Below are 24,272 nucleotides of genomic sequence, written 5' to 3' on the forward strand. Positions count from 1 at the left end.
GTTGGGTTTCTCCTTCCAACACGTGAGTCCTGGAGACTGAACTCAAGACCAGAGTGGGTGACAAATGCCTTTCCCCGCTGAGCCATCCCACTGACTCCTCTGTCTACTTTTTTTAAATTTTTTTTTCAAATTGTATGTGCATCGGTGTTTTGCTTGCATATAGATCTGTGTGAGGGTACCAGATCCCCCGGAACTAGAGTTACAAATAGTTGTGAGCTGCCATGTGGGTGCTGGGAATTGAACCCAGGTTCTCTGGAAGAGCAGCCAGCGTTATTAACTGCTGAGCCAGCCCTCTAGCTCCTCTGACAGATTAAATCCACTCTCAGCTCATGGTATAGACTGCAAACAGTCTCTGGGTAGGTAGCTCTTAGAACTCTTGTCAATGCACATCCCGAGGGCCATTGCTTCATTTTCATTACCGATATCAAGAATGAAAGATAACCTGGTAGGCATTAAAGATGAGTAACATGGACAACGCATACTCCTCATTTTTATTTTAATTAATTTTAGTTTTTTGAGACAGGGTTTCTCTGTGTAGCCATGGCTGTCTTGGGAGTTGCTCTGTAGACCAGGCTGTCATTGAACTCAAGGAGATCTGTCTGTCTGTGCCTCCCAAGTGCTGTATTCCTCATTCAAGAAAAAAAAAATCTTTTAAAATGTATGTGTCGAGGTATTTTGCCTACAAGTATGTATGTGTGCCAAATGCGTACGTGAAGTGGCCAGAAGAGGTGTCGGGTCCCTGAAACTCGTATTGTTACGAGCTGCCATGCAGGTACTGGGATCCAAACCTGCTCTGTAAGGGCAGCCTCTTAACCCCAAATGACTGTGTAGGTCACTGACTAAACAAACTCTTTACTTCTTTGTTTTCATATCAGGCTGGTCTGGAACTCTGGAGACCTGCCTGCCTTCGCTTCTGGAGTGCTGGGATTAAAGGTATGGGCCATCATGCCCAGCTGCACCACCCATTACTCCAAAAACACAGTCCGAACCAACAAATTACTAGGAAGAGAAAACTTGCTAAAACTGGTATTAAATTAAATCTATACTGAAAACCTTGCTTACAAAGAAACTCCAGGACCCAAGGGCTTTACAAACACACTCTGCAATCTATGAAATAAACCACAGGGGTGGGTAGCTCAGTGAGAGAACCGGGTTTGGTTTTTCAGAAACCAAAACCAACTGTAATGCCAGGTGTGACGGCATGAGACTGCTGCCCCAGCACTCGGGGGGAGGACAGAGGCAGGAGGGCCCTAGGGCTTGCTGGCCAGGTAGTCCAGCCCAGCTGGAAAGTTCCAGCTTCAACGGGAGCCTGCCTCAAAAAACACAAGGAAAAGAGCACTCAAGGAAGACATCTGGCTACCACATGCGCACACACAACATGCATGTGCACCTGGACATATGCACACACATACACGTGGACATACGTACACACATACACGTGAACATGTGTGCATGAAAAACACACAAAAATGCAGTTTAAAAGCAGACAGAAACAGCACTGGCTTCACACAAAGTTTTCCAAAGAATAAAACTCCCAACCATGTTTTCTGAGGCCCAGCGGGATCCATCCTGATATTTCCGACAAGAGGAAGACCCCACGCTGACCTCTTCTGAGCAAGATGGAGGGTCACCAGCATCGGTAAGCATTGCACTGAGTTGTTGCCCACCTTCCACTCAAGTTCACAGACTCCCTGAAGTCTGGGCCCCTGGGCTTCTTGGGGAACCTGCGGGCTCTGGCTTGAAAATTCCTGCCCTAAAGAAACAGGGCTAGAGGTAACCTGGACCACCAGGGAACCAGAGCCCTTGTCCAAACAGAAAACCCATCCTGTTAGTCATAACGGGCTTCCGTGCTATGGACAGTAAGGGTCTTCAAACAGGAATTTTTGTTTTGTTTTGGTTTTTGTTTTGGCTGAATTGCTCTTAAGATAGTGGTTCTCAACTTAGGGGTCACGACCTCCTCACAGGTTGTATATCAGATATCCCTCATAGCAGATATTTACATTATGATTCATAACAGTAACAAAAACTACAGTAAGGAAGTAGCAATGAAATAACTTATGGTTGAGGATCACCACAACATGAGGAACTCAAGGTTTAGGAAGCATTAGGAAGTTGAGAAACGCTGTTTCAAGTGGACTTGTCTTGACTTTTTATTTCACAGATGTCTTTGTTCTCTCTCTAAAATAATGTTTGTCTTCTTTAATATAAAGAACTTGACTGAACAGTTCAAGTCCTTTATTCCTAAAATAAACCCCTGGGGTAACAGAGTGGAACCAGCACATTAGGCAATCTACCCTCTGGTGACATGCTCAGACCAGACTGCACATTCGAAAACAGGACATTCAAGACATTTTTTGTAGCTGGTGCTTGACACAAAGTCAAGCTACTGAGCAAACCCTTACAACATCCTTTGGAAGGTCACCTGAAGAAAACCAAGACTGAGGGTTGATGTGGCCCACTGCACAGCCCGGGACAGCTGCATTAGCACCAAGCTCAACTCCCTGAGGGAAAGCTCATCCTAAACTGCCCACAATCTTCTTGAACACTCCCCTTTCGGGAGAAGAACCAACTAAATGCAATGATCGCATCTTCCCCACTTTGTGGAATTCATGTCCTTATACAGAGGTAAAGTCTTTAAAAATTGATGCTAATCTTCAACTAGAGTCCAAGATTAATCTTTTTTCATTATGAAAAATTTAAACCTATGAGAAATACAGGGAATAAATTTAGCAAACACATATTGGACCTATGTATCCAACTACCCATCTCTAGAGAATTTTAGTGCTTTGTTATATTTGTCTTTAAAAAGCCGTCGTTAAGAAAACATTACAGAGGGCTGGAGCGATGGCTCAGTGGGTGATGAGCTTGCTGTGCAGGCTCCAATCCCTTAAACACTCACAAAGGCAGGCGGGACAGCTCATACATGCAATCCCAGCATGCCTAGAGCGAGACGAGAGGTGGAGACAGAATATCAGGCCAGCGACAGTGGCCCAGCCAAGGTGGGCATCAAGGAACAATATCTGCTGTCCTCTGATCTCTGCATATGCTCTGGGGCACACCCTCACTCACATGCATAAACACATATGCATGTACATATGTACGCACATCGCAGACAATAAAATATTTTGTACTGCTAACACTGAGAGTCTCATGCATTCCTTTGTTTATCTCATTAAGCATGCCTCAATGTATTTATTTAGAATTTTGCTTTTCTATGATTTCTTCCAACCAGATCTCAGCCCTGCTTCTCCAAAGAGAAGCCAGTGGGCTTGAGACATGATCTTTTATTTTTATAATAAGATTATAAAAATAAATTCACCTCAGACAATGCCAGCACTGAAATAGAGATATCCTACATTAAATCATGAGCAGGTGGGGTCTCTGGTGTGCCTCAGTAGGAGAGTTCCACATGGAATTGAGTATTTCCTGGCCATCCAGATGTCTACAAGGCACTGAACCCTTTTAATACAGCTGGGTTCTGTGGTTTCCAGAAAAGAACTCTGACCAATACAACGGGACTTGACTGCCTTTAAGAGCCTCCTTGGCGTGTTGTTTCCCTACTGAGAACATCCCTCCCAGGTGCAGGGTATACGCCTGTAATCCTACTACTTGGGAGGAAGAGGCAGGTGGATCTTTGTGAGTTCAAGGCCAGCCTGGTCTATACAATGACTTCAAGGATAGCCAAAGATAAATAGTGAGACCCTGGCTCAACAAAAACAACAACAAAAAGAGAACACCCCAAACTTCCTCTTTTATTTAATGATATACCTAGAAACCATGTGGCTGGAACAAATGAAGGCTAGGGAATCATTTCTTCAGTGGGTTTAGAAATTAACGGTAGGGTCTGAAGAGATGGCCCAGTGGTTAAAAGCGTTGACTGCTGCTTCAGAGAACCAGGGTTCAATTCCAGGTAATCACAGGGCAGCTCATAACTGTCTGTAATTCCAGTTCCAGGGGACCTGACACCCATGGCAAAACACAAATGCACACAGAAATCAATGGTATTGGATTTTTCTGTGTGTGGGGTGTGTGTGTATGTTGCATGCCTGTACATGCATGTAAAGACCAGAAGTTGACTTTAGGTATCTTTCTTAATTGCCCTCTACCTTGTTTTATGAGACAGCGTCTCTTAATGATCTGAGTGCTGGCCAGTTTGGCTATACCAGCTGGGGAAGCCCCAAGGCTTTTCCTGTCTCTGCCTCACCAGGAAGGTATATACAGTTAAGCCTGGCTATGTACATGGTTCTGGGGATAGAACGCAGGTCTTAATACTTGTATGGCAAGCATCATACCAGCTGAGCCATTTCTCCAGCCCCAGGAGTCTTGACTTTTATGAAAAATTTCAGTGTCTCTCACTTCTGGCATTTATGGTTTGTAAGCTAACTTGAAGAGTGTCAAGAGACAGCAGCAAGAATCAAGGAAACAGTTCATTACACAGATAACAGACAGAAGAAACCACATCCTAGGAGAATGCTCTGTCATTTTGGGTGAGCCAAAGAACGCATCCCATTAAAAACGCTGCCTGTGGCAGGAGCTAAGGAGAGGCATCTTCAAAGAAGGGTAGCTGCTGTCTTTCAAGACATAAGTTGGAAGGGCTTGTAGTAGTTCCCAAGCATTTTTCAAGTTTCCTTTCAACATCAGGGCCCGACAGACGAGGATTAAGTCCTGGCTTTCCAATCAGGTAGGTGCACAGCTACATCAGAGTTACTTAACTCCTCTGAGACTTGGTTTCCTCTGCCACATGGTGGGCGCTATTGACCTTCTAAAGTAGCATGAAATAAGACACACGTGTAGTGAGCTTAACACATGTCAATGGTGAAGTCAGAGCATCCATGGCTCTTTGTACATCCAATCCCTAGAGCACTATGATCAAGCACAGTAAATAGCCAAATAAAATGGCCTGAACCAGAGAGATGGCTCAATGAGTAAAGGCATTTGCCACTAAACCTGATGATATGAGTTGATCCTTGGGACCCTCATGGTAGAGAGACCAATGCCTGCAGGCTGTTCTCTGACTTCTACACATGCACGCTCACACACACACACACACACACACACACACACACACATAATATAACAATTTTTTTTCAAATAAAATAGCTAGGTGTATTGGCATGTGCATTCTGGAACCTGTTGGGGCTGAACAGGTCAGAACATTGCTCAACAAATATTTACCGAGTAAGCAATCAGAGATAACAATAGTGATTAATCTAGGATGTGTTTGCTAAATGTTTATGTTTGGCAAATGCCTTTCACGTGTCACAAATTCTCATAATAACTCTATATGGTGTTTACCACTCGCTATGAAATGAAGGCTCAAAGACATTCAACACCTGGGGCTGAGGAGATAGCTCAGTTGGTAAAATGACTTGAGTTTGATCCCCAGAATCCATGTTTGTTTGTTTGTTTGTTTTTTTAAAAAAGAGTCCAGTTTGATGGTGTACACTTGAAATCCCATTGCTGGGGATGTGGGGACAGGTGGGTTGCTGGCTATTAGTCCAGCCTATTTAATAAGGTCAGTGGTAGATACTATCTCAATAAACCAAGGTGGATGACTCTCCCTTCAGGAACCTCCCTTCCTTATGGGTGACTGTTTTCTTCTGCACAGCTCTTTCCTAATCCTTACACTTAAGCCTATCTTAAAATATCTTTAAGAGCTGGGCATAGTTGCCCACGAATTTAATCCCAGCATTCCGGAGGCAGAGGAAGGAGGATCTCTCTAAATTTGAGGCCAACCTGGTCTACAGAATGAGTTCCAGGACAGCCAGGGCTACACAGAGAAACCCTCTCAAACAACCAAAATACTTTACTTTAAGAAAATAAATATTCCTCAACCCACACCATATATTTTACCTAAAACAGTTTAAAAATGGAATGATGTAAATTGCTTTTATCTTCCTCCCCTCTCCAAAAAACTTAGGAGAAAGTCTTTGTTTTTGTTTTAAGACAGGATTTCTCTGTAGCTTTGGTGCTTGTCCTGGAACTTGCTCTTGTAGACCAGGCTGGCCTTGAATTCACAGGGATCTGAGCGCCTCTGACTCCTGAGTGCTGGGATTAAAGGCGTGCACCACCATTGCCTAGAGAGAAAGTCTTTGTAATAGTGAGGTCATCATGACACAGTAGCCATGATTCAAGCTAGACTTGATCCAAATTAGAAGTCCCCACTCTGGAGCGGCACCAGCAGCACTCACAGCTGTGAGGACCAAAAAAACCCAGAAAAGCCAGTCCTGGTGGTGTATGCTGTAACCTCAGAACTCTGGGAGATGGGGACAGGAGGACCCAGAGGAGTTCAAGGCCTCTGTCCCAACCCTCCCTGACTCCAAGCAAGCAAGCAAGCAAGCAAGCACAGCAAACAAAACCCAGAAAAAGAACAAGCGTGCTCAGAAGACGCTGGATCCTTGTGCTGTCAGGGTGCCTGGAAAAGCAGCATGGTGGGGCTTCAGAACAAGCCCAGCAGAACTGCCAGATGGTCTAGCAATTCTACACGTAAGCATAAACCCTGAACCTCAAAGCGAGAAGTCAAAATGTTTGTACCCTAAGGTTTATAGCAGCATTCATGAAAGCTAAACCACAGAAGCAACCAAAGCGCCCACGAACAGGGAAAAGCAAAGAAGCCAGATACAGACAAGAGAATGCTATCATCCAACTTTAAAATTAAAGATGGACAATAATCACGACTTCCTTCTGACATAACACTGTCTGTCGGGAGGAAATTCTGACATATACATCATGGATGGAGCCCAAAGGTGTTCTGCTAAAGTGTTGTAAACCAGTTCCCAAAAGATAAAAGGAAGGGTGGAAAATCAAAGAACAAAGAAAGAAGGCAGTACGGTGGTTGCTAGGGGACATGGAGAGAGGGGAAATACCGATTTACCATTTAACCGATATGAACAGTTTTACAACATTAATGTATTATGGGGCTGGACGGAGTAGCGGCTGCACAACAGTAGGGATGTGTTTGGTACCCATGAAAGGTATACTTTAAGATGGTAAAATTTTACATTATGTATTTTTCTAACATAAAAGATTTATGTTAATTTTATGTGTATGGGCGTTTCACCGGCATGTGTGTCTGTGCAACATGCGTATACAGTGCCCACAGAGGCCAGAAGAGGACATCTCATCTACTGGACCTAAGCCCGGGTCTTCTGTAACAGCAGCAAGAACTCTTAGCTGCTGAGCTATTGCTCCAGCTGGTGTGTGTGTGTGTGTGTGTGTGTGTGTGTGTGTGTGTGTGTTTCTTTAACCACATGTACTCCCCTGGGAGAAAGGAAGACATGGCTGGGCTGTCGGAGGTAGGATGGGGGTTAGCATGTGATGTGCAAGGGCCTGGATTATTCCCCAGCACTGCATTCTCTGGGAGAAAATATTCGCAGAACTCATAGAAAACAAAGTATGTGACTCTCAATTTATATTTAAAAGACATCAATGATAAGAAATCAAACAACCTAGTTGAAAAATTTAAAATTAAAGTAAGACTTTCGGCATCATCGGGACTTCAGGCTTGGGACAGCAGTGTGTGTTTAACAAGTGCGAAGCCTGGGGTTCTGTCTCCAGAGCCAACACAAACAAAATACCAAAAGGCCCAGCTTGATAAGATGCCATTAGCCACTCGAAAGAAATGACAATCTCAAAGGCAGATAAGCAGCCTATCAACAGGGACTGTCATTGGCTTGGAATCAAAACGGAACTGCCAGGGAGAATATCTTGGGCCCAGTGGAAGCATTTTATCTTGATAGAGATGGTTTCACGGTTGTCTTTGTCAAGGCTCACACAGCTTTGTAAACGTGTATTTTTACTCTCTGTAAATTTACCTTGACACATATATTAAATGTCAAATCAATCAAGGCAATCGAGTGTGACAAGTACAGGCCTATACTTGGAAGCTGAATACTTGGGAGGCTGAAGCAGAAAAGCGAGCTCCAGGCCAACCTGGACTAGACAGGGAGGCCCTGCTTCAAAGAAGAACAAAAGCAAAGCCCAGAAATCACTCAGGGAAGAAGTCAGCCTACAGTGCTAGGGCCTCCCATGGAGTAGAAAAACTAATTCTCGGGCTGGGGAGGCGGTTAGCTCAGTCAGTAAAGGTTTGGAGGCACCAGGACTGCAGTGTGACCCCCACCACCCACAAAGAACTGGGCAAAACAGCAGGGCTTGTCATCTCAGGAGGGAAGGTGAAGACAGGGATATCTCTGGGGCTGTCTCAAAATGCAAGGTGGCTAGGACCTGAGGAAGCAAACCTAAGGGTGACCTCTGGTCTCCACCTGCATTCGCACACACGTGTATATGCTGTATATGCTCACATATGTGTGTATATGCACACATATGAACATACCTGCACACATACATACATGAATACACCCCCACACACACCCAGTTGCTGGTGCTTATACATTAAACAAAGTTAACAACAATACAGATTTTAGAATTGCTTGATGACTGTCATTAAATATAGTACTGTAAACAAAACGTAAGTGGATATATTCTATTTCCTGAAGAAGGGGAAAGAAAATACTGCCTTGACTGAGGTCTTTGGACTTAGAGTCAATGGTTTCTGTCTGGGGCTTCAGCAAGTTCAACACAGAACAAACAGCCAAGCAAGAAAAGCGAATCTGGCTTGGAATACATTAAGTACAATCTGGAGGCTATACTCTTTCTTCCTGGCCCTACGAGGCTACATTTATCAGGCCATGTTGACAAGGTAAAGCAGTTTGTTCTTCAGGATGCTGGAACATCGCCCTGCGGTCTTTGGTTACGTACTAATTTTGAAAAGCAAGAATAGCTCCAGCCATCAAATGCTCAGCCACTTTGCTTCAATTTTTAAAGCGCTCTACAGTACAAGGACTTGGGAACATTCTGGCAAACAGCCTTAATACAAATTATAATTACAAAGAAACCTTTCAGTTTTTGATTTGACACAGCTCCTCAGAACCAACAGGCACTGTTGCGTAATCCTAGGCACCATAAAGGCGGGTTTTGATTGGGTTCTGGTTCAGGGGGATTATACCATCCGTGTTTGCAGCTGTGATTCACACATCAATGTCCACATTGCAACCTGCAGCTTCCAGGGGCTCCAGAGCCTTTGCTGTGCTGCACGTTGCTAGCACAGAGCTGGGAAGACAAGCACTCGCCTAGCTTCATGTCAAATCACTTATGTATTCCCATCTTTTTATACTGAAGGAGAGGAAAGATGTATTTAAAGGTAAGGAGAAAAGTGTGTGCATATGTGTGTGGGAGGCTCACGTGTGTGCACGTGTGTGGAGGCTGACGTTGGTAGCATCCTTGACTGCCTCTACCTTACTCACGGAGGCAGGGTCTCTCAGGCAGTCTGGCCGGACAGCTTGTTCTTGGGATCCTGTCTCCACCTTTAGATTGCTGGGATTAGAGGCAAGTCACCACTCCCATTTGGCAGTGACATGGGTTCTGGGGAGTAGGACTTTGGCCCTCGAGTTTATAGAGCAAATAGTTTTTCTACTGAGTCCATCTTCTCAGCCCAACAAAAGGGATTTTTAAATCCCCCCCACAACATACACCCATGCCCCACTCTCAACTTTAAATATCTGACGAGTAAGGATGTAAGACATGGAAAATAAGTTCTAAGGTGTACATTATAATTTCACTATTACCCAAGAGGATCCATCGCCCTTTACAGACCTCTGGCCTGGATACTGTATCTCCTCTGGAGCAGTGGTGGAGGGATATTTACATGTACTGTGTTTACATATGTGTGCAGACTCACTTGTGGCCAGTTCTCTCCCATTCTCTGCCACTTACCCGCTGGAAGATCCAGTGACCGTCAGCCCCTTTTCACATGACCATTCCTGCATTGCCAGCCTGCCCCTTCCACAGGACAAAAAGGGGAAAAGCCCTTTGGTTGAAAATTAAAATCTAAGGTGTGAGGTCTCTTCTGAGATCCCCCGTCCTGACGTCTCAAATGGTGGTGGTGGGGAGGGAGGTGGCGGGGGTGCTGTAGGAAATCCTTAAAAGTTACCCGCCCACTTGGGCATGGCCTCTTATACTATATATGCTGATGTAAAGTGCACGGTCCCTCTCTCTTTATGCTGCAGGATTCGGTGGCTGTTCCCCGTTCGAGCAGCCTCTATTATATTTGATTCTGAGCTAGTGTGGGATTTCTTTTTAGCATCCTTCTTGGGGGGGGGGAGTTCTCCATCAGGGGGGTGCTCTGGCAAATCATCCTGAGGCAAGTCTCTGGAGACTACAGGCCCACTTCCCAGGCAGTCTGAGCCAAAAGCAGACTTTCGCAGTCTCTCTCTGATGACCATGTGCACTAAATCCAGACCCACTATTCTGTGTTTACCCCGAAAAGGCATTTCTATTTGATTAAATGGAGAGTTCCTTAACTGAGAAATAAAATTAAAGATGCGAAGCTGAACATTCTCACTAACCACCAGAACAGCAGCTAAAAAACACACTTCATATTAGGAAAGTGGGGGAACTTGGAGTTTAATATTTTTGTGTGAAGGTCAAAGCTTATAAATTAACCCTTTCAAGGCCAGTCAAATTACTGGTGTCCCGGTAGTCCTACTGATCTATATCTGATTTTAGACTTAACTCATTCTTATCTTTTTCTCTTTGTTCTGTTTTCTGTTTTCATGGACAGTGTCTAACTTTTATCCTGGCAGACTTAGAACCTGCTATGTAGACCAGGTTGGCCTCAAACTCACAGAAATCTGCCTGCCACTGTCTCCCAAGTGGGATTAAAGCATGTGCCACCACACCCAGCTAAGAATTTTTAAGATATTAGAAGCACTAAGAGAATTTGACTTTTTACATTGTTCACTAGCATAATGTTGAAATAAATCTTTATTTTTAAAAAAGCGTAAGTATTTGGGACTGAAGACATAAATTAAAAATAAACAAGTCTTTAAAATGTATATATAGATTTCTTACACTTATTTATTTCCAGGGTGGGCGCCCAGCAGAGCACACGTGTGGAGGTCAGGGACAACTTCCAGAATCTGGTTCTCTCCCTTCCACTATGTGTGTCCTGGGGATCAAACTCGGCTTGTCAGGCACTGGGTGGACAGCGTCTTTATATACTGAGCCCTCTCGCCCACCCTTGAAATGAACCTCAAAAGGACAACTTTTCCCACTCCGGTCTTTAAAGTATCTAATTTGGCTGGTCATGTGTGCCTGTCACCTTGGCGCTGAGGTGTGAGAACGGAAGCTCAAAGCCAACTTGGTGGCAGGGAGTGACACCCTGTGTCAAAACCATTACATAAATCAGTACTTAATTTGGCTGAGATTAAATATTAATTGAGGGACTTCCAGGAAGACGGAGTAGATGCACTGACTTCCTCTCCTTCCCACTAAACACAATTAACCCTCTGGACTTTATTAGGGACAAACAGGCCAATCTTGGAAAGCAGAGAGAAGGCAAATCAGGTAGCGACCATGAGGTCTGAAGAACAATATGGCGATTTCCCTGGGGACCCTGTCTGCCTCACAAATCCAAGACCCACTGCTCGAGAAGTTTCAGATGAAAGACAAAAAGCGTAGCTACAGATGAGAGTCCCAGAAAAGCTTTTCTTTGCAACCCAGAGGCCATATGACGAAAGGAAAATCTGGCAAAACCAAAATACTCCAGATAATAATCACCACTTTGCAACCAGACACCACACACGCACGTAGGTACGTACACACATGCACATGTATGTACACACACGTACGTACACACACACACGTACACACACACACACACACACACGCACGCACGCACGCACACGCACGCCCTTGTGAACCTGCCCCATAAATACCAGTAAATAGCTGAGGCTACTAACCAAGACCTCTACTCTCATCAGGAGCAGTGATCTCAGTCACTAGCCCTGATGGCGACAAAGAAGGCCATGTACGGAGCAGGGCTGGTGATGAACCCAGAGATGTGAGTGGTAACCACGTGGGCAGTGGGGCCTTTCACCCTGACTCAGTAGGAAGACGCTTCCCCTTACACTAGGACGGTATGACCGAAGGTGTGGGAAGAGCCAAGGCTTTCCACACCCATCGAGACAATGAGGCCAGTCCTCTGTAACACTGAACTCCCCCCTTCTCGGCCCAGCAGCCATCAGAGGAACCCAGTGGAGACCGGGATCAAGGCAGGGCTCCCCTTTCTCGCTAGAGCCAAGTGGGAGTACCCGGACTAAGATGGAAGGCTTAACCAGGACCCAGAGTCTTCTCACAACATGAAGATCTCCAGATTTTGACTGTAATTCCCTTGTTATATTGAAACCCAGGACACCTCAAACTGAACGAAAAAGAGCAATCAGCAGATGGGAACGCCATGACAACAGAGAAGGTAGGCTTACTTGACAAAGACTTCAAAGCGGCCATGATAACAACGCCTCAACAAGTAACTGAAGCACGCTGGAAACAGGGGGTAGAGAGCCTTAGCAATGAAGAAATTATACAGAAGAAACAGAAACTTAGAATGAAAGGGCCCATGGCTGGGACCTGGGAGATGGCTCACTGGGTCGAGCCCTTTCCCCACTAGTGTGAGGACCAGGGTTCAGATTCCTCAGCAGCCAACTAAATTCTTGGTGGGCATGGTGATGTATTTGTGATCCCAGCGCACAGAGGGTGAAGATGGCAAGCTAGATTAGAAAAGTTAGTGAGCCGTGGGTTCAAGTGAGAGACCCTGCCTCTGGATGTAAGTGGAGGACAGGTGCACACACCACGCCACGCCCATGAAAGAAGCGTGAGGAAAACATCCCAGTGGGTAGCTTCTACATCAGAGCTTGAAGGGAGAAAACCAGAAACTACCCAGTTTGAACAAGAGGAGATTGAAAGGAAAAAAATCACCAGAACAGCACTGACTCACCTTCAGGACTACAGTAACAAAAGGGACCGTGGAGGTTGGAGAGGCGGCTCAGTACTTAAAACTTGCTGCTCTCGCAGAGGACCCAGGTTCCGTTTCCGGCAGCCACATAGTGGCTCACAATACTCTACACCTCCAGTTCCAGAGGGTCCTGTGCCCCCTGGCCCCCACAGGCACCAGATACATTTGTGATGCGCACATATATACACACACAGGCAAAACATCCATACACATAAAATAAAAATAACTGAGTCTTAATTTTAAAAAAATGGTGTCACTGGCATCTCAGGGGATAAGAATGGGTAGGGCTGAAAAGGACTCAGGGAAACAATGGCTGAAAACTTCCCAAATTTGGCCGGAGACATAACCCCAAGAAGCAAAATGAACTGGCAATAAACAAATCAAAGAAATCCATGCCAAGATGCATCATAATTAAACTAATGAAAACTAACGATCATACAGCCTCTTTGGAAAACAGCACAGCTGTTTCCTTTACAATTAAACCCAATATGCTTAGCACAACAATCTCATATGGGTTTTGACCCAAATGAATTGAAAACTCATCTCTACCAAAGACGTGGACACAGTTGCTCAGAGCGACCTTGCTGTCCCTCCACGAGTGAACGATGACTAAACTGTTGCACATCTACAGAGCACGGCGTTACTCAACACCAAAAACAAGAGGGTCTGAGGGGATGCGGAAGGGAGCGTTGTCGGAAAGTGTTGACTGTGAAGGCACAAGACCTGAGCTGACCCAGATTAAAGAGCAGGGCACGGCGCCACACACTGTGCAGACATGAAGACCTGAGCTGATTGTCAGAACCCAGATTAAAGGGCAGGCATGAAGATCTGAGTTCCAGCAACAGAACCCAGATTAAAGAGCAGGGCATGGTGCCACACACTGTGCAGACGTGAAGACCTGAGCTGACCCAGATTAAAGGGCAGGGCATGGCGCCACACACTGTGAGGCACAAAGACCCGAGTTGATCATCAGAACCCAGATTGAAGGGCAGAGCATGGTGCCACTCACTTGTACGCCCAGCACTGGACAGGCAGAGAGGGGCAGATTCCTTGGATTCAGTGGCCATTGACTAGCCTAATTGGTGAGCTCCAGGCCAATAAAAGACCCTGTCTCAAAAAACAAAGGGAACAGCTCCTGAAGACACATGATGCTGACTTCTGGTCATCGGCACACATGTACACCCATACACACGCGCGCGCGCGCACACACACACACACACACACACACACACACAGAGAGAGAGAGAGAGAGAGAGAGAGAGAGAGAGAGAGAGAGAGAGAGAGAATTACAAATAAAATAAATCTTTAAAAAAGAATTCCTCTGTGGGTGTGCGTGTCCCCAGCCTGGTCTACAAGAGATAGTTACAGGACAGCCAGGGCTGTTATACAGAGAAACCCTGTCTCAAAAAAAACACACACACAAACACACACACAAAACATAAAAAAGAAGAAGGAGGAGGAAAAGGAAGAGGCAGAAGAGGAAGAAGAAGAAGGAGAGGAAGAGGAAGAAAAAGGAGGAGGAGGCAAACCTATGGACGCACTAGAAAGCATCAGCAGTTGCCAGAGGTTGGGGGTTGGGAAGGATGGGTGAATACAGGAGGATTTTAGGGCTGTGAAATCATCCTGCTAGATGCTGTAACGGTGGACACATATCACTGCGTCTTTATCTAAACTCATAAAGCGGACAATGGCGACAGTGAGCCCTAATGTGTACTTCTTGTGCTGGGCGATAATGCTGAGCGGACGCAGGGTCATAAAACTGTAATCACAGCTCGGCTCTGGATGCTGACAGTGGGGGAGGATGCCCCATACTTGGCGCCGGGGGCTGTGTCGAGCTTTCTGCTCGATTTGACCATGAACCCCATGCTCTTCTGAACATTAAAGTTCACTTAACAATCGCAGGGAACTGAATGAAAGTGGAAATGTCAAAATGCGTGGGGATTGCTACCGCAGTGCTCAGACGTGCGCGGCACTAAACGCATTTACCAGGAAGGCCAAAGGGCACCTGGGTCTCAGAACTCTCCAACTCAAATCAAATCAAGCAGCAGAAAGAAATGAGAAAACTGAACACACACACACACACACAAGAGAAGCAGAAAAAAAAAAAAAACCATGAACAGTCTAAGGAAACTGAGATACCCTTAACAAGACTGACAGGAAATAATAATACGGGGTCACAAATGACCACTGTCCTCATTGCTGTTCGTTCTGTTTACATCTGGAAGATGGCAAGGGAATTAGTATGACGAAGGCCCATTTGTCAGCAGAAATGAAACGTATTGAACCTCAAGCAACCCGCTCTATCGCAAGTCTTCCCGTATGGAGGAGATATTTAAACAGCTCTGCCACTACTGGAAAACAATCGAATCTGGAGATTTAAAAACTGCCCCAAAGAAATTTCCAGGCCCAGATGATTTCAGTGGAAAATTAACATGCTAATTCCACACAATTGGTTCCAGAACACAGGACAGACAGAGCGCTCCCTGACATATTTCATGAGGCTGATGTCAGGAAAAGTCAACATAAGTGAAAAGAAACAGCGAAACTGTAGACAGTGTCGCAGATAGTTTATCAACGCTGAGAAAAGACTCATGCAACAGAAGCAGTTTATTCAAGGATATCAGGCTGGGTTTAGATTCGAAAGTCAACATGTACTGTCATATCAGTTAGCATGACTGTCCTCACTTATGCAGGCAAAGCCTATGGAAAACTTCAATATCAAAACTCAGAAAACCCAGGACAGAGGGAACTTCAACCCAATGAGTTAAAACTCTAACAACTGGGCCAGGCGGTAGTGGCTCACACCTTTAATTCTGGTACTCAGGATTAAATCAGGGACCTCTGTGAGTTTGAGGCCAGCCTGGTCTACACAGCAAGTTCCAGGACAGCCAGGGCTACACAGAGAAACTCTGTCTCGAAACAAGCAAACAAACAACAAAACAAACTATATACTATAGTTACTGCAGAAAGACTGTTGGTTCTGGGAGCTGGGAGCTGTCCTGGTTTAGAGGGGAAGCGTCCCAACAGTCTTGAACACTTTGTCCTTAGCTGGTGAAGCTGTTTCGGGAGGGTTTGAATGGTACAGATTGGCTGGAAGAAAGTACATGACTGGGAGTGGGTTTTGATGTATGAAGTCACACGCCTATTTCCGGTTGGCTCTCTCCCTGCACGTGGCTGAAGATGTGAGCTCTCAGCTTTCTAGTCCTCCGTCATGCCTGCTGCTTGCTTGCCCTCTGGTCTGTCCCCACCATGAGGGACTCTTATCCCGCTGGAACCATTAAGCCCAAATAAACCCTTTCTTCTGTGAGTTGCCTAACTCATGGTTTTATCACAACAGAAAAGTAACCAAGATAGGAGCAAGCAAAGGCATCCATCCATCCTCACCAGTAGCTTAATTTACTGTTCCATGTTCTCGTCAGTGTGATAAAGCAAGAAAAAATGAATAAAAGACAAACAGCCCCAACGAAGAAAAACAAACATTCTTATTTGACAAGATTGCTTACATCAAAACTTGCAGGAATCCACAGAAAGGCTCACAGCAAATCAGTGAGCTCAACAACAAGTACACAGGATAAGTATACAACAGCAACTATATGTCTGTATGCTAACATGGAACACATGAACATCCACATCAAAACTTCCAAGTGCTTTAAGAAGAGTGCACAGAGCAGCATTAATAGGATTTGCTTACTAAAATGTAGACAGAGACTGCTCGGTTTCCTGGCCTCCCAGACCCAAATAATCACACAGAAGCTATATTAATTACAACACTGTTTGACTTATTAGCTCAGGCCTCTTATTAACTAACTCTTACATCTTAAATTAACCCATTTCTAACCAGGTAAGGTTCTGACGCATCCTTCTCTTTCAGCAGCTATATGGCCTCTCTTTGACTCTGCCTTCTCTCTTTCCATATCTCTTCCAGCCTGGCTATATTCTGCCCTGCCATAGGCCAAAGCAGCTTTATTCATTAACCAATAAGAACAACACATATACAGAAGGACATCCCACATTACTGAGAATCACACAACCCTGATTCGAGTCAACCTATGCCTGGCTTTTTACCTGGGTTCTGGGGATTGAGGCTCAGACTCTCACGCTTGGGGAGTTATTCTGAACAGCTGGGCCACCTTCACAGACCCTGTTCTTCATCTGAGCTTGTTTAAAATCTGTGGTGTGGGTCTGTTTCTGAGTTCTGTGTCTTACTCCACTGTTTCTGAGCCTGCATCATTCAATCTTAAGTACAATGTGTGGCAACTCCCTGCCTTTGGGAATGTGATGGCTGGGGCTAGGGAGATAGAGTGCTTGGTGGGGAAAGTACTTTCTGTACAAGTATGAGGACCAAGTTCAAAACCCCAGCACCCCTTAAAAAGCCAGATGTGGCTGCACAAGTCTGCAACCCTAGTGCTGTGTGCAACAGGGCCACAAGGGTAGCGGGGACTTGGTCACTAGGCTGGTTCAGTGAGAGACCCAGTCTCCAGGGAATGAGGCAGACAGTGACAGCGCAGGGCATACCATATACATAAATGTAATAAAATAATTTTTAAAAATGACAACATGAAATACTCGAGAGGCTTTAGAGAAAAAGATGCCTTCTACTTGTTATTAAGAAAGCGAAATGGTATGTTTACTCAAGGAAACAGTAGTTTAGTTTAAATAAAAAACTGTGACTAAACTTGTGACCAACACATGACCCAGGAACTGTACTTACATTAAAATGTTCATACGTGTATACAGCAACTTTATTCAAAATACCCCAAATGTAGAAATAACCCAGATTCTCTTCAGAGGATGAACAATCAGACTGCAGGCTGGTTCACACCGCTGAATAATACACAGCAAGGGAAAAGAAAAGCCCAAATATTGCATGAGCAACCACCAAGTGACTCCGTGGAGAATCACACTGGAGGAAAAGAGCAAACTGAAAAGACCACATTCTGTCCAATCGCACCGAGCCAACATTTCTGAAATGGCAAAACTTTGTAAACAGAAAACAGAGTAGGGGTTGCCGGAGTGCTAAGGAGGCGAGCTGGGAAGGAGGGAAAAGGCTGTCTCCCGGTAATGTAACTTCTGCCTCGATAAGGTCATTCTCAACATCCTTGCTGGGAAGCCATTCAAAGTCTTGAAAATATTAACACTGAGGGGATCAGGGCAGAGGAGACAGAGGATCTCAATGGCCCTTCCCCTCCCTTCTTTCCTCTTCGAAGGGTCTTGCCACAGGTTAGCCTGGAATCTGTGACCTGGAATCTGGGATCTGTGAGTCAGTCTCAGGAGTTCCGGCTACAGAGGTATGCACACTACACCTGGCTCTGTGTGATTTCTTGTAACAACATATGATCTACAGTTATGCCTAAATAAAAGTGTAAGCTGGGCATCGGGAATTTAAGTCTGGTGAGGAGCGCACACCTATAATCCCAGCACTGGGACACAGAGGCAGGGGATGGCTGAGCTTGTGGCCAGCCTGATCTACACAGACAGGGCTACATGGGAAACCCTGTCAACAACAACAACAGCAGCAACCATGACAAAAAGTTTAATTTTAAAAACTGAATTAGCCGGGCAGTGGTAGCGCACACCTTTAATCCCAGCACTAGGGAGGCAGAGGCAGGCAGATCTCTGTGAGTTCGAGGTCAGTCTGGTCTACAAGAGCTAGTTCCAGGACAGGCTCTAAAACTACAGCTAAACCCTGTCTTGAAAGAAAAAAAAAAAAAAGAGAGAAAGAAAGAAAGAAAAAACCTGAATTAACCGGGTGCACTGACACATGACTGTGATCCCAGCATTTAGGAGGTACAGGGGTACAGGCTAATTTAAGGCTACACAGAAAATTCCTGGGCAGCCTGAACTTCACGAGACCTTGCCTCACACCGCCTCGACAAAGTGTTAGCGTGAACCTCCCTTCAGCCTATCCTCTCGTCTGAAATGATCACGGCTCAGAAGAACCTTCTCTTAGCTGTAATTCTGTCAGCACCTCCAAGGTCGGAGGCTCTCAGTTATGACTAAAAGCTGTGCTTTCAGAGAATCGGGTTCAAGTCCCAGCACCCACATGACAATGTACAACTGCGTGTAACTCCAGCCTTGATCTGACTCCCTCTTCTGGCACATGCACACGGTACATATACATACATGTAGGTAAAGCACCCATACACATGAAATAAAATTTTAAAAGTTTAGAATGATATTTAATAAAAGATTAAGGGTCACAAACATTTATGAGAAGCAGACTCAGGTCTCTGGGCCCAAATAGCTGCACAAATACACCAGCCTGTGGTGACCTCCAGCAGGCCTATCAGCTCACAATCAGCTGTTTAGCTAGCATTGAAATGTTCTGGGTATTTCTGCATATTAATCGAGGTTTCTTTGGGTTTTGTTTTGTTATTGTACAATTCCTTCAAATTATTTCTTTCCAAAGAGCTAGGGGAAATGTCCTTTCTTAGTTAAAAAAAAATTCATCCATAAAACAAAAGCACATTTTCATCAATTTTTAAACAAAGAGCCAAAGTTGCCTCACTTGCCACTCTGCCTTTGCCCCCGAGGGAATCACCTCTGTGCATTTGTCTCATTTGTGTGTGGGTATTTCTACATATTTGTTCAGTTTTGTGTATTTGATTTTTTAAAAAAACAAGATAGGATCACACTGTTATGTCATTCTTGAGATTTCTCACTATGGAATGTCTCAGAAAGTCACGTGTCTATATGTTCAGATGTAACTGAACTTGTCTGGTCCGACGGCCTGGGAGCATTCTTTCTGCAGGACTGAAGGCCCACGGTCCAGCCTTACTCACCTGTTGACACAGGATGGCTGGGAATGTTGCTATAGCAAAGCCATGCTGTCAGCAGTGACATCATCGCACTGTGTCTCTGAGTACAGAGGAGGTGACACCTCTTGACAGAGACACAGAGGTAAAACCGGTGCTGAGGATGCTGATCCCCTCTATTATGGTCTTCTCTCCTTCCTAGGTGGGCTAGACAGTTAACGTCCTCGATTTTGCGTGAGGCTAAGGGAGGGCACGTGATCCGGTTCTGGCCAATTAAACATGAACAAAAGTTTACTGTGCAGCCCCTGGGAATGGCCGGCTTTCCAGGGAAGAGGGATGAACACGAGCTGGCTCTGTCCACTTTCCTGCCTTGAAGATGGCACTTCTGTGACTGACTATGGTGACTGGGGGTGGGGGAGCCCCGAGAATCACTGTGACGCTGGCTATAACATCAGAGCCGCTTGCCGAGGGCCACAGCAGCCACTGGTCATTAAGGAGGAGCTGGCTTAGGCTGCCGGAAGCCTGGTTTTCTGTTACTTGCAGCCAAAAGCATTCCTTACGCTTTAAGTATTAAATTACTCTTGAAAATGCCTGCACCCCTGGGGCTGGTTAAGAGCACTGGCTGCCTTCAGAGGGTTCAGTTCCAGCACCTACATGGTGGCTCACAACAACCATCCTTAACCCCAGTTCCTAGGGATCAAACACCACCTTCTTCTGGCCTCCACAGGTAGCGGACACACACATGGCATATGGACATACATGCAGGCAAAACACCCACACAAATGAAATACAAATAAATAAATCTTAATGACAAGAAAAGCCTGTGCTATTTTTTTTTTAATTTCTTCCAAGTTTATTGAGAGGAGTCATTTCCCAAACATGTCAGCTTTGAACACTGGACGTCACCTGAATGTTTAACAAGACGACCTGGTCTTTCACAGACACACTCGTCATTCGGGTTTCTTCCCCCATGGCTTTCTCATTCCTACCTCTTGTCTGCTTTTCTGGGTGCTATGTGACAGCAAAGTGGGGACAGTTAGCCTGCCGGGGGACATGGTTCCTCGGAGCCTCACACTATCAACCCAACCACACACAACGGGAAGGCATAGCCCAGAGAGACAGGCTAAGGGGACAGCGACAGCCATTTCTGAGCACACAGCCACACGTACTGTGTCAAGAAGTAATTCAACTTGCTGCCAGCACACCCAGCTTCTGTTCTAAACCCACACTGAGACAAAGGTTGTGGAGCAGTGGTGCGCAGGTACACAGAGCAGAACTCTCCATATACGGCTTCTTTTATCCCTCCCATCAAACCCAAGAGTCGCTGTCATGCCTATTTGACAGAATAAATAATGAAAGCAAACATCTTTAAAAACCATCAATCACTTTCATACCTCAAACACTTCCAAACACTGCAGGCCCAATACTTAATGGCTGTCTGTCTTCATTTAAATTATATAAAATACGTTCTGCCTATCTAAAGATACCAGCATACTTAAGCTGGAAACACTGTTGAACCCTTTTGGTGGTTTATTCTTCTAAAGAATCTGTTTCAAACCTGATTCTCAGGAATAGACATGAAGGTGGGAGGAGCGCGTGTTGGTGGGGGCTAAGGGGAGCTGGGGGGTGGATATGATTAGGATACGCTGCTTACCTGTGGGACTGTCAAAGCACAGGCTGAATCCCCCCCCACCCCGAATTTCTCTGCGTAGCTTGGCTGTCCTGGAACTTGATTTGTAGACCAAGCTGGCCTTGAACTCATGAGATCCGCCTGCCTCTGCCTCCCAAGTACTAGGATTAAAGGCGTGTGCCACCACCGCCTGGCTCCAACCAAGCCAAAAATATTTTTAAAAACAAATAGATAAAACAATGATTCTCAAGTATTTTGTTATACCACATATGATCAAAATTATATCAACTTTTTGGAGTAAAAAAACTCATGTTAGTGGTATTTTAAGGCTTTTACTAGCCAGGCACCCCACCCTAGGACAGCAGGCGTGGAATTCCCCTAATCAGTTAACAAGTAACCAAGCTGACACTGAAACAAACAAAATAGACTGTTAGCGATATGAAAGGCCTGTCCAGGAAAGCAATGTCAACAAGTCCAACGGAGCAAGCACCTCCAGTAACACGTACAAGGTCTGGCTTTTCTATAGGCTGACTCTGCTTCAGAAACCTGAGCCGCCAGGATGAGGGAGTTTGCAAAACTGCAGCTCAGAGGCTGGAGCCGCAAGAGGACCCAGGTCCTGGCAAGTAGCCCCTAGCTGCCTGCCACAGCTCTTGCTACAAGTCCACAGTAGAGAGGACAATTGGGTTCACCAAGCTCGGAGACCCTCCCCGAGGGGACATCCTCAGCCAGGGTCCCCAAAACTCCAGCCCCTATGGTGGGAAGGCTAGACTCCAGAGGGCTATCCACATAGGCCCCAGGCAGGCGTGGAATTCACTCCAAACCCTCTTGCAGGGTTTTCAAAACTCATTTATGGGGCACGAAGGGCTTCTGTGGAGTTTGAATTCTCTATTATACATTTAGAAAACCAGTCTGTGATGCAGGCAGTGTTTACAGTGTACGGGGTGAAATGGATGGCGAATCCCCACCCAAGGGACCTCTGGAGAGTCTCTGTATTCTCCTGGCTTGTCCGGGGGTCCTACTTGGGGGGTCCTACTGTTCCCCCATCCTCATCCCATTTCCCAGGAGGGCCGCAGTCCCTGCTCACTGCACTGGCACACAGGCTGGAGGGGGCAAGCAGGTCCTTGGGGAGGGAACGGGGTGTTTGTCCTGCACATGGCAGGACAGTGAAGCAAGAGTTAGTCGCCAGAACAAACCATGCCAGCTCTTCAAAACAGTCTGTCCAACCTGCAGGACACACAGTGACTCCAGGCAGTTCCCAGGGGTCAACAGACCAAGAGAAAGAGCAAAAAGTAAACAGAGAAAAGGAGTGGGGCCAGAATATGACCCCCAAACAAACCAGGAGCAACACTGCATTGCCGGTTGAGTCCCTGACCAGTTCCCCAAAGCTCGAACAGAGTGTTGCTTAGAGCCCCCACCCCCACCCCAATCACCAGAGGCCTGAGACGCCAGGCCTTGGAGTTCCTCAGACTCTGAGACAAGAGCTAGGAAGGAAGCGTGCATGTGTGCCTTGCCGTCTGTGGGGGTCAGCACAGCTCCTCTTCATCTCTCATTTCCACTTGCACAACCAACTATTCTCAAGACATGGCCTCACTGTGCTGTGCACAAGCATATGTGCACTCCTGTACCCACAGGTTCTTGGTCAGGGCGGTGGATACCACACACACCCTTACAGTAGAGAGACACAGTGCATTCGTTCTGCCAGTTGGGTAGCGTAGGCACACGATCACACGCACACCAACTCCATCAGGAGTGAACATACTCATCCACCGTCCCCAGGCTCCGGCTCTGCACACACTCCAACACCTCTCAGTCAGATGCATACAGACCTCCACATAAGACCACAAACTCCACACAGCCTGTCAGCAACACACAATCTGTTCGAAGCACACACGCCCTTATAATCTTCCAGCTGGCCTGCGCGCACACGTAGGTGCACCCACAACCTGTCACACGCACCGCATGCACACTTAAAACAGCGCTGTGCAGTGTGCACACATCCGATCCCAACTTCTCGGCCGCTCATGCACACTCACACGAGCTTAGCTGGCACACGCACCCTCGCAGCCTCCCTCTGCTCCAGGCGCACCCCACACCCACGCACCCTCCCGGCTCAGTGCACCCCTCCCCCACGCCCGTGCGGACGCACACCGAGAACTCCGGCGACGCGGGGTGCACTCACGCCCCTCGCGGCAGCTGCCCGTGCCCCTCCTCACCTTTTTCGCCCGCACAGGGCGATCGGGCCTCGTCCTCCTTGGGGTTGGTCACCTGGGTGATGATGGCCGGACCGTCCATGGGTGCGCGCAGCGCCGGCCGCCCGCAGGCCCGGCCCCCCGCAAGCTAGGCGCGGGGGGCGCGCGGGGGCGCGGCGCAGGGGGCGCGCAGGGGCGCGGCGCGGTGGGGCGCTCGCCGCCGCCGCCGGGGCGCGCCCGCCGCCCGGCCCCGCGCTCCTAGAGAGGAGGCCGGGGCCCGCGCCCCAGCTCCCGCCGCCGCCGCCGCCGCCGCTGGGCTGGAGCGGCCGCCGCCTCGTCAGCATGAACCCCGGAGCCGCGCCCGGGAGAGCCGCGCTCGGGGAGGCGGAGCGGGAGGCCCGGCGCCGCGGGAAGCGCGAGCGGGAGTCGGAGGGAAGGAGCGAGCGCTGTGCTAGGGCGGGAGGGCGGGAGAGAGGGAGCGCTGGAGGGAGGGAGGAAAGCGGGGAGGGCGGGCGGGTGGGTGTGTCCCGGCCCGAGGACTAGCCTCCACCGCCGCCGGCGCTGCCCGCCCGCCCGCCAGGGAAAGGGGTGCGGGGCCGAGTCGGGGGCCCAGTGCGCGGGGTGTGGTCTGGGGCCGAGGGCTGCGGCGCCCGCGCGGGGCACGAGGGGCCTCAGGGTAGGTGGGAGGGTGCAGTGAAGCCCGGGGAAAGAAGTGGGCTCAGCGATCGGGGTGTGGGCCGCGGAGCGTGGAATGGATGAGCGAGGCGCGCGCGGTGGAGGCCCTGGTGCAGCGGGATCGCCGGCTGAGGCCCAGGGAGGTTTATTCACCCGGAGGCCAGACGCCGTGG

At 47.2% G+C, this 24,272-nt stretch overlaps 1 protein-coding gene across 4 annotated transcripts in view; it reads right to left on the bottom strand.

The window, feature by feature from the left end:
• The window catches only part of Ctdspl (CTD small phosphatase like), a 117,172-nt gene extending 93,499 nt beyond the window's left edge, over positions 1-23,673 (bottom strand). Inside the window, exon 1 of one of the 4 annotated variants that reach the window (XM_087905183.1) lies at positions 23,449-23,673. In XM_087905183.1, coding sequence (XP_087761309.1) covers positions 23,449-23,527 — 79 coding nt within the window. In that variant the 5' untranslated portion in view covers positions 23,528-23,673. The remainder of the gene's footprint in view (positions 1-23,448) is intronic. The other 3 variants (XM_087905182.1, XM_087905181.1, XM_087905180.1) reach the window with 3 other exon arrangements.
• Positions 23,674-24,272: the final 599 nt, after the last annotated feature.

The sequence above is a fragment of the Myodes glareolus genome, chromosome 4 (assembly GCF_982192425.1).
Source record: "Myodes glareolus chromosome 4, mMyoGla1.1, whole genome shotgun sequence".
NCBI classification, from domain to species: Eukaryota; Metazoa; Chordata; class Mammalia; order Rodentia; family Cricetidae; genus Myodes; species Myodes glareolus.